Source organism: Pagrus major, chromosome 13 (genome assembly GCF_040436345.1).
Source record: "Pagrus major chromosome 13, Pma_NU_1.0".
NCBI lineage: Eukaryota > Metazoa > Chordata > Actinopteri > Spariformes > Sparidae > Pagrus > Pagrus major.
The window spans coordinates 10,469,284-10,486,479 of NC_133227.1; the positions used below are offsets into that span (position 1 = coordinate 10,469,284).

General features: G+C 38.5%; 1 protein-coding gene across 1 annotated transcript in view; it reads right to left on the bottom strand.

The window, feature by feature from the left end:
* The window catches only part of zswim7 (zinc finger, SWIM-type containing 7), an 18,165-nt gene extending 1,616 nt beyond the window's left edge, over positions 1-16,549 (bottom strand). The window contains exons 1-5 of the mRNA XM_073478745.1: positions 16,464-16,549; positions 11,206-11,227; positions 9,647-9,749; positions 2,965-3,069; positions 219-336 (exon numbers count right to left, since the gene is read on the bottom strand). Of these exons, the coding sequence (XP_073334846.1) occupies positions 226-336; positions 2,965-3,069; positions 9,647-9,749; positions 11,206-11,227; positions 16,464-16,539 (417 nt within the window). The 5' untranslated portion in view covers positions 16,540-16,549 and the 3' untranslated portion in view covers positions 219-225. The remainder of the gene's footprint in view (positions 1-218; positions 337-2,964; positions 3,070-9,646; positions 9,750-11,205; positions 11,228-16,463) is intronic.
* Positions 16,550-17,196: the final 647 nt, after the last annotated feature.

The window sequence follows — 17,196 nt, forward strand, 5'->3', positions numbered from 1 at the left end:
TGCTCAATGAACAGCTGTCGTTCCTCTGGAAACAGACTAAGAGCTCTTCCAAAAGAAAAAATAAATAAAGCAACATCTGGTGTCTTTCAGAGACATGTGAAAGAGCGGAAATCGTGATAATACTCCTGTGATCTAATCATCTCTGCAGCGACCCATTTAAAAAAAAAAACATCTCTCATCCACGATGGTCCACGAGGATGTGCTGGTCCTGAACGTACCTGGGTGTCACAGGGCTGCGGTCCCACTGAGCAGCACAGACATCTGCTGATCAGACACACTCTCCTGCTGAGTCACACCCGTGGCCTGACACAGGTAGACAGCCAGGATGTGTTTGCACTGCGAGAGAAAAGAGTACAGACAGGATTCGTTACATGAGCACAGACACTGATGTGATTAATGACACAGATATGAAGCCCTAAAGACACTTCAGTCATTTAAATTCAAAGATCTCAGACTAGAAGGGAGCCGCTTGGCCCTGACCTGCTGGGAATTTTCCACTGACTAATCTTCACTCCAAGGATAATAGTCACAAAGCAAATGCTACAACAATTTCCAATATTTCTATAAACATTTCTATAAAGGAAAAGCACGTGATTGCGAAGGTTATGAGTGTGTATTATTTCCCAAATGGAGTGTTTGTTTGATGAGTAAGCAGAACTCCAGTAGCTAAATGTGTGTGTTGAATGACAAAAAGCCCGGCAGTTCTGCATTTGTGTGCATGTGTCAGTGAACACATTCAGAAGTTCCTCTCATTATTATCAACATTAACATGTTACTCAATGACTTGTTTTCACCCTCAGCCTATTCCATGCCTTATTAATGAGATTTCTTCCACACTAACACGCCTGTGGATTAGTGCTTTACATAAACAATGAGCCAAACTCAAAGTGTGGTGAGAACGACAGAGGAACAGGAGTTTGTTTACTACAGGAGTGTGTCCTGTCGACTGACTGTCTGCTGTGGGAGACTCTCCTTTATCTGCTCCTCCTTTATCCCATCATGTTGGAATCTGCAGAGCAGCTCCGGTGGGGGAGGACTGCAGAATGCATGGTCAAACTTCAGTTTTCTGACTTTGGGTCTCGAGAGTTATGTTCTGATCCACCATCTTTTAGCTTCCAAACATTCAACTCCAGCTTCATCTATCTAGCTGTAAAAGCTGCTGAAGATTTAACCGAGACAGTGCATAGTTTTATTTTTTGATGTTTTTTTCAGAGGGAATGGTATTAGTAATGCTGATGCACTCATGTGGAGTCTCCACGGTCAGTTGCAGCTCTCAGTTTCTCACACTGATTATAGCAGCATCCTCCAGGGAAACAAGTCTCTCTGATACTTGGAGCAGGAGCAGAGGCTGTTTGCTCACATATATTTAGAGCAATAACAGCAAGACAGAGTGGCCTCAGTGACCAGACAAGAACGTGCCCCGACCGCAGTACATCTGTTACGCACATTTCAACATGTGCTTCGTCTCGCTTTTGACTGGATGACGGTTTTCTCCAGGATACACGCCTGACTGACGAGACACAATGGCTGTGAAACGGCTTTTATGCATCTGTGTGTATATATGCTTCGGTATGTATGTGTTTTATAGAGTTGAACCCCAGTAGATTTGTGTGTTTTCTTTCTCATGAGTCGAGTCTTTTACCTTTTTGATTCTAGTATGGGTGTAATCTCCCCCTATCCTTTGAAAACCCTGTTTTTGCCCCACTCACTAAACTTTGAAACCTCTCTTAACAGCGCCTTCTTACTGTCCAGTAGTCCAAATCCAGATGAGAGAAAAGATGAGGACTAAGAAATGTTTATATCTTGCACACTTAACATTTACTCCCCTGCCGACTAACAGGTTGTACACGCAGGCATGACTCACAGCTGAAAAAAAATGTGGAAACTCCTCTGCAAAAACATTAATAAAATATTTATACAAATACAAAACACTTAAAATACCGGATATAGCATTGACATACTTTCTTAGAAGATACTCCAACTTAATGTAACCAAACCTACACCCTTTAATCATTTTGTCAAATATTACGATTGTGATTGATTGATGAGTCACAAATGGTTTTTATTTGTATATCATTTGTAAATGCTGATGGGATTTTTGCCGGGACCTGGACCAAACAAGTATGTTCCCTTACATCTGGAGAATAAGACTTGTAACGTTAAGCTGGGGCATCACTGTAGCACCACAATGCTTCAGTTATAATGGTATGTTGTAGAGCAGCATGGTATTGGAAAATACTTGACCTTATCTATTTATCTACTGTATTTATTGCAATATGAAAAAATACTGGACTTTTCACCAGATACCTTGAATATCTCTATTTGGAAATAATGAATCATTCTACAACAATTGCAGTGATTTAGGGGAATGCATTTTATCAAACAACCGAAGTGGATCTGCTTTGTTTGATAAATTGATCAAGAATGATTGTTATTGTTGGTTGCATTCAGAGCCTACGTGTCAATCACAATCAACAAACTCTCATGTAGTCTATCCAAGAACCCTTAAATCAGACTAAATTATGTAGATTTCTCATGTCAATAAGTCATGGAAAATTACAACTGTGCCATTTTACTTTTTGTTTCAGGCAGCAAAAAAGTTGCAGCAGGACATGTTTCAGTCATGTTGCCTTACTTGACATTGCACAGCATGCAATGTGACTATTGCACATGCACACATTGCAATAGCAAAGCTGAAATGATATATGGTGGAGCCCTTGTTATGTTGTGACACATTTAACTTTGCAGCTCCCAAATTTGGATTATATTGCAGTACTGTGATTTCATTAACATTCAGCCTTACTCTCTTACTCTCTCTATTTTTCAAAACTACAGCCTAAAAGTGGAAAAATTACTTTAATCAGAAACTTTTCAAGGTAGAATCTAAAAAACCTGAACAAGCATTCAGTGGCAACATTTAGTGCAGGCAGTTTTTGGTTGGCTAACAGTTTGTTTGGGACTCACCAGCAGGCCCTCCTTCCTGCGGAGCACGGTGTAGGCGAAGGCCGGGCACGGGCAGTAGTGACAGGACACAAAGCAGGTGTACAAACATCCCGAGCCTCCCATCACCTGACAGATTCATGCAAAGTACATTTAAATATGTGGCACAGAGACAAGTGTGAGTTGTTTCTTTATAAGGAAAGGCATTCACAATCAAGTATGATCACAATGCTGCTTGTATTGGCTGCCAGTTGCACATGTTGGAGACAGTAAAGGCGTGAAGGAAAACAAGTTCTAAATCCCAAATGTTCTGCAACTAGTTCAGACACGACTGAGCTCTGAGAATCTGAGTAGTAAAGACGTGAACATGTCGCCAAGTATGTCTCTCTTTGTCTCTCTCTTTTTTTAAACAAACAACCTTAAACATCAACTGTCACATTGACTTAGTTATACATTTTCCACTTTGGATTTTTCATGTTTTACTTTTGTATAATGTTGAATTACAGAGTAGAGAATCGTGCTGTTCTGACATCGGTCAACGGTAAAAAAAAAATAAAAAACAACTTAAATATCAAAGTAAAAACAAGTCAAGTGATGATGTCATCTGGAGACGAGCCATGCAGCTGCTTCATGTGTGAACAAAAACAAACTGTTCACACGTTATGACAGCAGTCATGCTTTATTACTGGGATATAGGAATATGTTCTACTTCTCAGCTGATGCCCTCCCTTCAAACAAACTGATTAGGGTGGAATATCACAGATATTACAGATTTAGTCACTGATTCAGTGTCATTGTGTGAGCTAATGTCACAAGAGGACATCAAGATTTCAAGGTTTTTATACTGATACAAAATCACTGGAATATCCTGACTTGAATTCTGGTTTGGGTGGACTCCCTGTGCTTAAAATGTTTCATGGAAGTGACAGAACAATGGCTGGGTTGAAAGTGAAGTTGCTCCCACCGACCTCATCATTTCACATTAGTTATTTGGAGGAGATGAGATAGAAACAATGCATATTTTAACAACCTGTATGTAATGTCTAACAGCCTCGGCTGACAGCACCTCCTGTACAATACGCTGCCGCTTATGCTCAGCTGTAGACAGTGACTAAAGGCTCTTGCACTTGACACACAAGGACATTAAGCTGGTGGATTAGCTTGACACCTCGCAATAACTAATGCCTCCCAAGATGGCAGAGCAGGCTCCATTATTCTCCAGAGTTTCAATAAATCACCATTCCCTGTGACCTACAGAAGTAAAAACCTCTCTTTTCTCCAATGTGACGCTTAATTATAAATAAGGCCCAAAAGAGAAAATCACACTGACTCAAAACACCTCAGTAAAAATGAATAAAGCCCCATGCACAGCACGATCAGGAAAGAAACTGTGGAGACCAGGCCAAAGACTGCTAAAGTTTCTAAAGAGCCAAGTTTATTGAAAACCAACTCACACTTGGGCCCTTGGCGGCTAACATCATCAGCAAGACACTACGAACTGTAGACTTCCAGTGCCTGGCAGAGAGTCTGGCTTTCCTCAAAATGACTCTATACATCAAGATCTGGCATTCAGTTGCTGCAGAAGGAACGGTGAGAGTTAAAGCCTCGGCATATCTCTGACCCAGTCTCTGCCCGAAATGCTGACTCTCATGGGAACACTTCTTGGAAGCCACCCTTGGCCAGAAGGCCAGGAGTTTGGACGGCCCCCTGTCCGCTGGTTCCACACCACAAACAGGGCTTCAGGGGAGTTTATAGCTCTGGGAAGTCACAGAGATACACAACCCTTGTATCTGTACTCTGACATACTGTATGTTTGCATTATCTCTTGTGAGTCCTTAGCTGACTAATACAGTAGCAACGTTTTTTCAAGAGCCACCTGTATTTCATGTATATGCCAGTGAATTACTTCAAGTGCTAAAAATCCTTCATCCAAGTCCCAGAGTTTGTTTTACATTCCATACATAGTCCTTTCTATGAATAAACTGATTTCAGATTAGTTTAGTGCACTTAGGTTGCACTTATCATTCCCTGTTAAGACTGAAACTGATGTAATGTTAAAGCTTGAGAGAATAATGACTGAAAAATGACTGAAACAATTTACTGATTACCAAAACAGTTGGAAATTATTTTTTCTTTTAATGGACTGGTTGATTTATTGACTATATGTTGAATCTCTATTGCGAGGATCCCCAAACAAGGTATTTTAGTCTATATTAAAGTTGCAGCAATACCGATTTCAAGGTATACTGTGGTGTGAAAAGTGACGGCCATCATACCACGCACATTTGTGCTGAATTCTACAGAAATAGTATTCTTAAAAGTGCATATATTTCAAGTTTAATTTCTGTCAGGACATAATATTTTGTAAAATTATAATAAATGGTTTGTTTAGCCCAAAAAAATCTTCTGTTTTCACTCGTGTCACTGTAACTAATATTTATAATTGTGTAATATTGTAGTACCATGATACCATGAAACCATTATATTTCCTGGGATGGTTATTGTACCTTAAAATTCTCAAAATGCTGCAATCTGTACAATGTCAAAAAGTCTTCAAATTGCTTGTTTTGTTCAACTAACGGTCAAAACTCAGAGATACTCAATTTACAATTATAAAAAACAGAAAAAACCCTCATATGTGATGAAGCTGTTTGGCATGTTTGCCTGATTGAAATAATCTATTTTAAAATATACCGATAACTATTAATAGATCATTTGTTAATAATGTCAATTAATTAGTTAATCAACTGATTGTTTCAACAGCAACCTCAATATTTTGTTGTATAATAGACTGAACGCTGCCATCCAGAGTGGTCATGCTTCATTACTGTTGAGAATACACAACTCTCTACTTTTGTTTCCCAACAGGCCGTGTTACGCCTTTGTCTATGAAAAGGTCACTGAACGTTAAGAACGAGACAAGGTGAAAAATCCCAGCAGTTAAATGCCACACTCTCATGTCTTATTCATTCCTTTTGAGGAAGGAGGAAACCAAAAACCCAAGATCCAACATGAGAAACTCAAATGTGTCCCACGGAAACAATGTATTAACAGGAAATGACAAAGATGGTGGACTCTGCTCATTTATCAACTGTTTCAGCATCTCTTTGACACAGTGCCCAGTTAGTGCGCAAGTCACTGTACTTCCAGTACACTCAATACACCATATTGTCTTAAAGTGCTTTAAATATGTTTGATGGTTTTCTGGGAAACATTTAAGACCTTATATTTGCTTTGTTTAGACTATTTTCTATGATCTGATGAAAGACCTCTGCTGTCTCATCCTCTCCACGTCTTACAGGAAATCTGTAAGGTCTCTTCACAAGTGGATGAGTAACTGCAGCTTTATTCTGAAACGAACCAGTTCTCATTAGACTGTCGTCACTATTTTCACTCTCTTGCAGAGGTTTGATGACCTTCCTCTAATTCACAGCGCTGTCACATGCTGCCCAAATATGGTCTACCAGACACACAGCCCTCTAACCTGAAAGGACATGGCTACCACGATGCGACCTTTGATTCTCAGAGTGACATTTTCATCTACTTTTTTCTAACTTTTATTTCTTAAGAGTCAAAGACCTGTTGTTTTTATTTACCCAGAACCTAAATGATATCCTAATTCTATGCCAGTTGTGTTCTAGTTTCAGATATTTAGGTGGGAAGAGCTTGGTTGGCTCACTGTCAGAAAGCAGAGTAAAGCTAAATATTTGTGACATGGCTTTGAGACAGACACTGTGCAAACTCAAGTCTCACTAAATGGTTAAAACATAAAACAGACCTGCCAAGACCACAGAAAAAACACTCACTGCTGCTAATGCTTCTGAGATTTATGACAAAGAGAAAGGACGACATTACTAATACACTGTTTATGTTGTAAAACTTCCCGGTGATGTCGAGGATTACCACATGATGTAATGCTACTGTTACCAAAAGAGAAACCTGTTCCTGCAGGTTGATGGAAAAGCACCAAGAATCTTTAACTTGGACAAATCCAAGCAGCTTGACAGCTAAAAATCAAAGCTCTAATTAGTGACAGCTTTAAATAAAATATGTACATGTGCCAACAAATGTATAAACTGACAATTCCCTCTCTCATTACAGTCAAAAGGGCTTGGTCGTGTCTGTCTGACAAATTTAAAAGTTTGCCTGTAAGAACAACAGCTTACTGAAATATTCTGGATAATTTAAAGAAATGTTATGATTCATGTGCGTCAATACCAGTCAGTTAAACTTCCCAGTCGTAAGTTGCTGAATAAAGAAAACAAGCATCCGTTTCTAATGTTTACAATGCCAGTCAACTGTTGCAGTATTTGCTTTTCGAATGCTGCTACAATAATCAGACACATTTCCTCAGATTTTTGTTACATTGGATATTGTTTTCAATAAATGTTGTTTGTTGACTTTTATTTAGTGGGTTGTTGTCTTGTTTTGTATGCTAAAGTTAAATGTTCATAATGGACAACATAAAATGCAACACATTTCAGCTGCAGTTAAAATACGATTTGTTTATTGAAGAATGTGATTAACGGTTTAAAATGGCTCCTAATAATAAGAATAGGACAATGTCTAACCTTATAGATTATACTGCCCTCAACTTTTACTGTTTTCTGAATGTTTCCTACTTTTAGACTAGTCGACTAGGCTAAATTTAAACTAATACCTAAACACCAGGGAAATTATCCCATATACTATCTCATATACTTGATATACTGAATGAGCAGTGATCTGACGCAAAACTTCAATTAAAGGAATATTTTGACATTTTGGCAAATGATCTTTTAGATGAGAAAATCAATACCACTCTCATGTCAGCACAGTAAATATGAGCCACAGCAAGCAGACAGCTAAACTCCGGCAAAATCCTACCAGCGCCACTAAAATCAAAACTGAACATCTTAAAAACTGTTTGTTTAAACCATATAAAACCTACCTGCTGGAAGGAAGATTATTATTATTTTTTATGTTTTTGCCAGGCTAGGCTCTGTTCATTAGATGAGAGTAATATCATTCCTTCCATCTAAGAATTTTTAATAGGAACGTATTTTCCAGAATGTTGAACAATTCCTTGCTTGTTTAAACGCAATTAATCTACTGCTGTGCATGAGGCAGTGTGTGCGTCTGTATGTGTGAGTGATGTTAAAACTGAAGTGTTGCAGAGCAGCAAGTAGTGCAGCAACATTGGAGCAATGAAGCAGAGCACAGACATACATATGTGTGACTTTCCCACAGGTTCAGGTTCACACACAAGATAACAGTCCAACAAGCAAACAGACCACTTCCACTGAACACTTGAGAGTCAGCAACCCACTAGGAAATTCTTATTATTATTTCTCATCTTACAATATAATGCCATGAAACACTGCAAGAATTAAATGACTCTGGTCTGGACAGACTAGGGCTGCACCTAACAATTAGTAGATTAATTGTTTAGTCTATGAAATGTAAAAAGTTGACAACTTCTCTCAGCCCAAAGTGATGTCTGACTGTTTGTTTTGTTCATTCTTTATCATGTAAAACACAATTTATGGTGTTCAACATATATTGGATTTGTGCCGTTGTGTGTTTTTTTGTTGTGATCTCTGTATTCTATTGCATTTTATCCTTGTTGTAAAGCACTATGTGATTTTATCTATGACAAGTGCTATATAAATTAAATTTACTTACTTACTTACTTATATGTGGCATGTGTGCATTAGAAATAACTGGAATATAATTAATGGATTATCAAAATGGTTTCAGAGAATTTTCCTTTCAACCAGTTAATCAATGAATTGACTAATTATTTCTATTATTTCTGCTATATGATAGAATGAATACAACGTAAGATTAAAAAATCACAATGTGCCAAAAAAATGTGGGAATCTGACAGATTTAGCAAATCTAAGTTGAATGTACGTATATCATCATGGTCTGTGAAAATTTCACTTCATAAATCTTCTGTACCAGATTTGATCTCAGAGAAACCCAACACAACCATAAACCAAGAATGGCTGCAACCTCAGTGCACTGACCTGTTTCTCCCACCACAAGTCATTCTATGTCCTGTTGAGATTAACTCTTAACTATGAGGCCAGTTTGCAGAACGTGGAGTTATAGAGAGGAACACCACGGGACCTTATTTCAGGAAAAATATGTACAGTAGTGAGAGACAAATCATTTTTCAACCCATTTGAATTATACCAGTTTTTCATGAAACTACAGTGAAAATATGTAATTAAAAAGACTACACACCCAACAGTCACGTAAGTGACTTCATCTCGTTTAACACTCACCAAAACCAATAACCAAACCCTTGTAGAGACAGTTCCACACGTGGCTGGCTAACCAAACTGACTAATTCTCCTTTCACATAACTGCAGTTGCCAACATGGCCAGACTTGTTGTTTCTTTTTTTAGTACTTTTTCTGTGCCAAGGTGACAGCCATGTTGGTGACTTGTACTTGTGGAGATGATTTAGTTCACTGAGTGGTTTCAACTGTATTTGAAAAATCCAACATGAATTAATGTGGATTACCAGGGGTCAATGAACTTCTGCAAACACTAATTATGTCGCTCCTACAAATTGGACATTGCTTTTCTGTGGAAGAACGTAGATATTGTGGTGATGATTTTATGTTACAGTGCAAATCACTAATTTGATTTATTTAAACTGTAAATAGGACAACTGTGAGTTAAGGTACAAAGTTGACAGAAGCCTAAAAAAGACCTGGAATGCTTTACGTCCACTGGGAGACGACAGACAGGTGACTGAACGCTGGTCGACCAGATCCAAAGCCTGAAGCGCACAAGGCCCGAACACAAACTTCAGCCTGAAAGACATGAGAGAGAAAATGAAAAGACATCCACAACATGTTTTGTATTTATGTACTTAAGTTTAAATGTGTACATTTTCAACAAGACTTGAAAATGTGCTTTGTGTAAAACAAACATCACATAACAAGTTATGCAGACAAAAGACATTGTACATGGTGTAAACACAGTACTGCTGAGCAGACGTTTGAAGAGAAGATCAAATTAGAGCAATTTATAAATGAAAACTCCAGTGTGTGTGCGTGTGTGTGTGTGCATATAGGTGTTTATGACTTTGATGGAGTTTGTCATTAAAAAGGATGTTTTGTCAGCCCCCTGTTCGTTCATTATCATATAAGACTAACACAATTTATGGTGTTCGACATATTTGGCATGTGTGCAATAGAAATGGATATATATATAACTAGAATATAATTAATGAATTATCAAAATGGTTGCAGAGAACTTTCCTTTCAACCAGTTAATCAATTAATTGACTCATTATTTCTGCTATATGACAGAATGAATACAACGTAAAATTTAAAAATCACAATGTGGCAAAAATATTTAGGAAATCTGACATATTTATCAAATATAAATTGAAAGTATATAATTTGCTTTGTCATTAAAAAGGATGTTTTGTCAGGCCCCTGTGGAGCTGACTTGAGGTAGAACTGGTGTAACTTTAACAGTCACGTCTTCCCTATATGAATGTGTATCTACTGAAGCTTTAACTCTTCAGTTGAGCAAACTAACACCAAAACCCTGTTTAAATTTCATGCTTCATATGAATTTTTTTTATAGGTTTGTAGCTGTGTTTAAAATACCTAAATGTGAAATCAATAGTGTTTTATCCTTCATTAAAAACTCTTAAACACTATGAAGAGCTGGAAATCAGGATGTTTATTCTAGGAATACTATTCCACCATCAATATATATCTCAATATTGCAAAAGGGGGTGCGTATGATGTATGGTATGATAATCGTATTAATGCTCAATAAAAAATGCAAACTTCAACCACTCGATTTGTTAGTTCTAATTACATTTTATTTGCAATCATTGATGTGGAAAGCAGAAATTTGCCTGTGAGGAAGAGATGAGAGAAACTAGGAGACAAATTTAAAGTGAATGTTTTCTGGTTGTGAATTACCACACAGTGTGATGATGAGCCCCTAGACTAGAGTCTTCCTGACAAACAGACAGGATGTGGCTGTGTTGACCCAGACAGTGAGCACCCCCTCACTCTAAGTAAGTCAAACCACTATGCCAGGAAAAGCCTCACTAAAGAAAAGGCATCATGACACTGCGTCTCAGTGCTACGTCACTTCGGCAAATCCAGACTGTGAAAACATCTCCCTGTCCCTACTCACTGTGGTTTCTGCCCTTGACACCCACTCAGATTCAGTCATGTGCAAAACCTTTTTACTTAGAACATAAGTCAGACGGGAGGACTAAACTACAAGACTGATACTCACGCAATAAGCAGGTCATCGGGAACTGCAAAAAAAATAAAGAGAAGAGAAAAATCAAGTAATTTTTCAAAAATTGGTTTCACACAGATGTAAGAGTGATGAACTTTAATACTCAACTTCCTGCAGAAAAATTAGGGGGAGTATCCATCCTTTACCTGAGTACATTTTTACAATAGGGATGCATGATATATATTGGACCGATATTGGGAAATGTATATTATCGGCTATTTATTATATTGGTGAAAAAGTAGCCAATAAATTGAGCCGATATTATATAGGCACATTGCTTTCAAATACTTCACAAGCACAGCATCTACACACTCCAATACAGAAGATGTCTCTTTGCATCTTGAAAATTGGTTTGCAACAAAACCATAGAGAGGAGAGAGATGATGAAGAAGATAGCAATAGGAAATCATCCATCTTTGATCACTTCATCTGAACCTTTCTTACTCTCAAGTGAGCATAAATTACAGGTTGGGAACTTCTTTTTAAAATTATTCCTTATTGTATCCATATCTGCTGAAGAAAAAAATCCATATTGTGACTCCGTACTTAACAATATAAGGAATAATTATCAAAAACACTAGCTGTCTCAGATAAAATATTGTAAGTTTAAATGCAAAAACAATGTAACTGCAGTTACTGTAATCTGTTTAGAAGACAGAAATCCACTATAAACTGCAGAGCAGTGACCACTATAAAAATACTACATTTAGATACACAGACATAACCTCTACTTCTTGTTTATTTGTTTAGTTTGACTTTGCTTCACAAAAAATGTTTATGAGCCACTGGAGAACTACATCCAGACGTGAGTGCCTGGTATTTTCATTTTGTGATGCTTTGCTTTCTACTGTTGCACTGCATTTTAATAGAAAAAACATTTATCTGGTGGGTGCTATTAGTCACTGTTTTTAAGGTACTATTAAGGTTTTATATATACACACACAAAACTAATGGTAGCATTTGTAAGTATAACAGCCCATACTTTTGTTTTAATCACATATTTTTCACTGTGTTAATGCTACCTAGTGATCCCGCAAGTCTCATTGATACAGATGAATCCTGCTGCCTAACAGTTAAGGCCTAAAGTCCAATGACTGATTCAGATAACTTGGGTAAAAACAAAACAAACACCAAGTCCGACTGGGGTTCAGGTTTTGACTGCAGCATAAGAGATTACTTGCTGTCAAAGTCAGCTTTTGCCCAATGCCATTGACATTTTGTACACATAATTTTTACACAATGGCAATTTTTGTCCTTAATCTGATTATGTCATATGGTATGCGACATACAGGAGGGGACACAAATATGATTGCTTGTGTTTTATTGGATAATTGCAAAACCTAACAAACACCAATTCCTGAGATGCCATGGGGCAAGGCATTGCCTTAGAGCAGCTCTGTGTTTCAAACCTGCAGTATTGTTCAGTCCATATGTGACTTCAGGATAAAAATTGAAGCAGCTCTTCCTGAAGTCAAAGCTAAGAATAGAAATGTGCTCCTCAGTTTGGTAATACAAACCAGAATCATTGAATAATAGTCATAAAAGTGAACTGAGGCACAGTGAGCTATATTGGGATGTAGGGCTTGGCAGGAGGTAATGCTTTATGGACAATATTCACCAAACTTTGTTGTAGGTTTTTTTTTGTGGCAGAGCCTTCCCATATTGTATGCGCTGTCAGACAAAAACTGATCAGGGTGACACAACTGTGTTATATGTGAGTAATGTTCAATTACTGTCGACTTGAGAGTCTGGTCATAAAGACGGGTTAGTGTCAGTCTCATGATGTTGGACATGTTGTTCATAAAACTACCAATGAGCCTTTGTCACAACATCTAATAACACAAATAATGGCTCAGTTCCATTCGGCTGTCCTAAAAAGCCATTCCAGTTGGCCAGTATGCCTTTTGTCACAGCATAGGAGTTTAATTTAATTTAATAAGTTTATTTGTATCAGGGACAATGTACAAAATAACATTAGTCTCGAGATGAGAGAAGATGCTTTGTACCGGATTTAGCTTACTAGCTACTTTCCATCCGTAGTCCCTGGGCAGGTGAGTAAGAACAAAAAGAGAAAGGACAAAAATTGTCAACTTACATAACAGACCAAACATCCATACAGATATGCGTATATACACCCGCCCACACATCACTAACACTCATCACTAACTAAAGTAAATATATGAATGCTGTATTTCATTTAGTAGTTTTGGTTTCAGGATCAGGGCTTACGGGGACACACAACATAATACAGCCATTATTAATGTTACTGGTATCTGAGCTTTTCCAGTTATGACAAGTGAAAATGTGTGCTGTGAAAAAGACCTATACAAGGAACCTGAACATGAACACTTAAATGGAAGAGCCATTATGAATTAGAAATGTCTGTTGTGAAAAATGTCCTTTTCAGATGTGTAACCTCAGCCTAAACAGGGGCCTGTTTCAGGAAGCAAGTTTAACAAACTCTGAGTCAAAACCTGAACTCAAGGTTGACCAACTCTGAGCTGTCAAATTCAGAGTTTTCGGTTTCAGAACAGGTGTTAACAATTAGTTCAATCAACTCTGAGTCAAGGTTACTCTGAGTGAAGCTCATGCATGAGGATATAAAAAGCCCTCATCAGTGGAACATGATCCACCATGGCAACAGGTGAAAAAAGCCTCGATCCTCCTACTTCTCCCCAGTGGAGTTGGAAATATTAATGACTGCATATGCAGAAAATGAGCATATTTTCAAAAGAAAAAGCAATACTGGGGCAGCAGCAAAATAGCGAGGACTTGTGTGGCAGAAAATTGCTGACCGAGTCGAGGCGTGAGTATTAATTGGAGAAAAAAAAGAAATGTTTCATCTTGAGTGTTTCACTCATTCAACATTTATATTCTATATGTGTGTTTGAGCGCACAGGTGCAACCCAACAGGCACAAAACAGACTGCAACGGGCAGCAACTAAAGATGAAATATAAAAATATAGTCCAAAAAGGTAAGGTATAATTTAATTACAAGCAATTGTGGTGTTGTTATAGCCTGCCCTCATTAAACAGCATTCAGTGGCTACATTCAACATGTGATAGCGATATTTAAGTAATTAGGGAAATCCCCTAAACAAAGAAAAAGCCAAATCTTCAGCCATCCCATCACGGCCAGTATTTAATATTGTCTATATGAAAGCCACACCTAAATGCCTGTTGTACATGCATGTCTCCAAATTTGTGTTTTCTGGATATGTTCAAATTTGACCTCCAGTATACTGGAAGGCTGAGGCCCGCAAAACAGGTGGCGGTCCACCACCACCACCACTCACAGAGGCTGAAGAGATGCCCTCAGTCAGAACAGTGGGCGACCTATTGCTGAGGGCATCTCTGGGGGGAGCTCATCAGAGCCCGCCATGCCCCAGGACACAAGGGCCTACATAAGAGGTAAGTTATTCAAATGAATGGCATATGTACATTCATCCTTTTTCTACTGTTAGCTCAGTAACGGCCATCCATTCATCATAGACACAACTTGGCACACTGATTTTTCTTGTAGCAGTAGGCTACAGTTCTGTTATTGGCTGCTGTTGCTCTCAGATATCAATCTATTTCAAGGTGACTCAGAGTCTGAAAAATTGTGATGGGACCTGCACACTATTGTAAAAAAAAAGAAAAAAAAAGAAATGTACATTAGGTGGGGCACTTTTCTGGGTAATCATCAACTGACTAATCTTCTTCTACCAGTTACTGATGGTGTAATCTGTCTCGTGGAGCCTTCTGCTATAATAGACCTCCATGATGTTGTAAGTACTCTTAATATTCCACAGAGTTGTCATGATGGGTAGAATATAACACAATAATTTCTTTTTATTACAGGAGGATGATGAAGACACCCTATCTGCCGCCACAGAGGGCAAAGTTGCAGAAAGGCCTGTTGTGGTTCACACCTCTTTAAAATAACTTTGGTTTCAGTTAATGATAGTGTTGTTCCACAATGCAACTTGCAGCTTCTTTCTCTCTAACAGAGCAATGCTGGAAATTACAATGAGGAAGAGGGTCCATCAACCTCCACAGCACAGGTTTCCTCAGTAAGATGTTGTTCAGCATTGACCCACAACTTACTATAACACTAAGTAGACATGGCACTGTGAAATTCAACGTCATTTGTGTTCCTATAGCTCCCTGTGAAACAACTGTACAAGGTGTACTTGCAGACACAAATCAATAAGTCAAATCTGGAAATGGGTCACATAAGGCTGCAGATTACAAAGACACAAATGGAAATACAACTGCTGGATCATCAGTTAAGGGTGCGTGATGTGCCCACAGGTGGATGATTTTCAATTGTTTCAACAACAAAAGATTAACTGTACAACATTTGTACTTCCAGGAAATAAAGAAGACCTCATAAAATAAGAGGCATATTGTCTTTCTTTGACAGTGGGGAGGTGATGGGTCAGTTAGAAATGGTTGAAGCATATCATGTCTCTAACAGCTCTTCCATCTCGTGCATCAGCACGGGGGTTAGGATTATTGTCTGGATCATCAGACCGCTGATAATGATAAAACATCCAATCGGGGTCTGATAATGCTCTCCCGACGGAGATTTCTGCGGAGTATTTGCGCTTCGACATCAACTGGCTCCTCGAGAAACGGACACGCCATGTCTGCCACTGCCTTCAGTCTGCAGGCTTCAACTTAAGAGCAGGGGAAACTCAGGGTTAGTTGAAGCAAACCTGCCAGCGAGCAGGTTTGTTTCACGGAGTATGTTGCCCGGGTAACTGACTCAGAGTTACGCTGAACTGGCTTTGTGAAACCGAAAAACCAGAGTTTCCCTCATCTCAGGGTTGACTAAGTCAGGGTTTTAACTAAACCTGCTTTCTGAAACGGGCCCCAGGTCTATAGTGACAGAAGAGTGTTGTCTGAGGACAAGACTGAAGTGACTGAAGTAGAAGTGTGTGGCAGCAGCGCCTCCTACAGCCCAAACATTAAACTACATCACTGTAAAACACTGGAATAAGTAAGTCACTATGCACACAATTTTACACGTACATACCACGTTACTGTGGAGCATAGTTTAGTTACTGGAAAGGAGAAGTCAACTATATCCCCTCGAGATAAAGCGTAAGTTAAGGTCAAGTTTGCTCAGAAAGTCAAGCGAGTTTGTCACATTCTGCTCTACCTAACTTTCAGCTAGCTAGGAATGCTGCAGCTCCTTTTACATTTAAAAAACTACTCAGGGGTGAGCCGTCAGATTTATTTTCCCTTTACCAATCTTGTCTTACTTTGAGAGGTTTCCTGGTATGCTTTCTGAATGTCTTGGAAAAGCTGTTCGGCCACTTCAGGTAAAAATGACCGCATTTCTCGACTGTTTTTGTTTCAGGAAGTCATCGACTTTGCCCGCCAATAAGATACGACCAAAATATTACGACTTCCTGTGTTATGTTCCCTTCAAATTAAAAGGCCTAACCTCATGTTTGTGCTCCAACATAAGCACTTTCTTGCAGAAAATATCAACTCAAAGCAAATATTAGAATATAGCTCCCAGTCAGCTTTGGTATTTGTTTATGTGAAAGACAAGCAAGTCCAAGGCAGATGCTGTGTATGACAACAGGTATGACAATGCAGTCACTGCTTTACAAGATAAATGACATGTTAGTGCCAAGCCATACCTGGTTTGAGCCATACTATTTTAATTTTTAAATATGGTGCGCTAAAAGGAGCCAACGTTTTGACTGTCAAATTCATTTTCTAATTATAATGACATATGCTAGAAAGACCCATAATTCCTTGCCCTATATCTGGTATATCCATGACACAGGCACACCTAAATGAAAAGCTGCCATATTTATTAATGCTATTAATATTATATTTTTCACACCTGTGTTTGACAAGCCAAATGTCTGCTTGGAGTTTTATTGCTGTGGATTCACTTTCACAATAGCAGCCATTCACAGACTCATGACTTGCACAGGGTGACATTATAAATCTGCCACCAACTTGACAGCAGTAACCTTC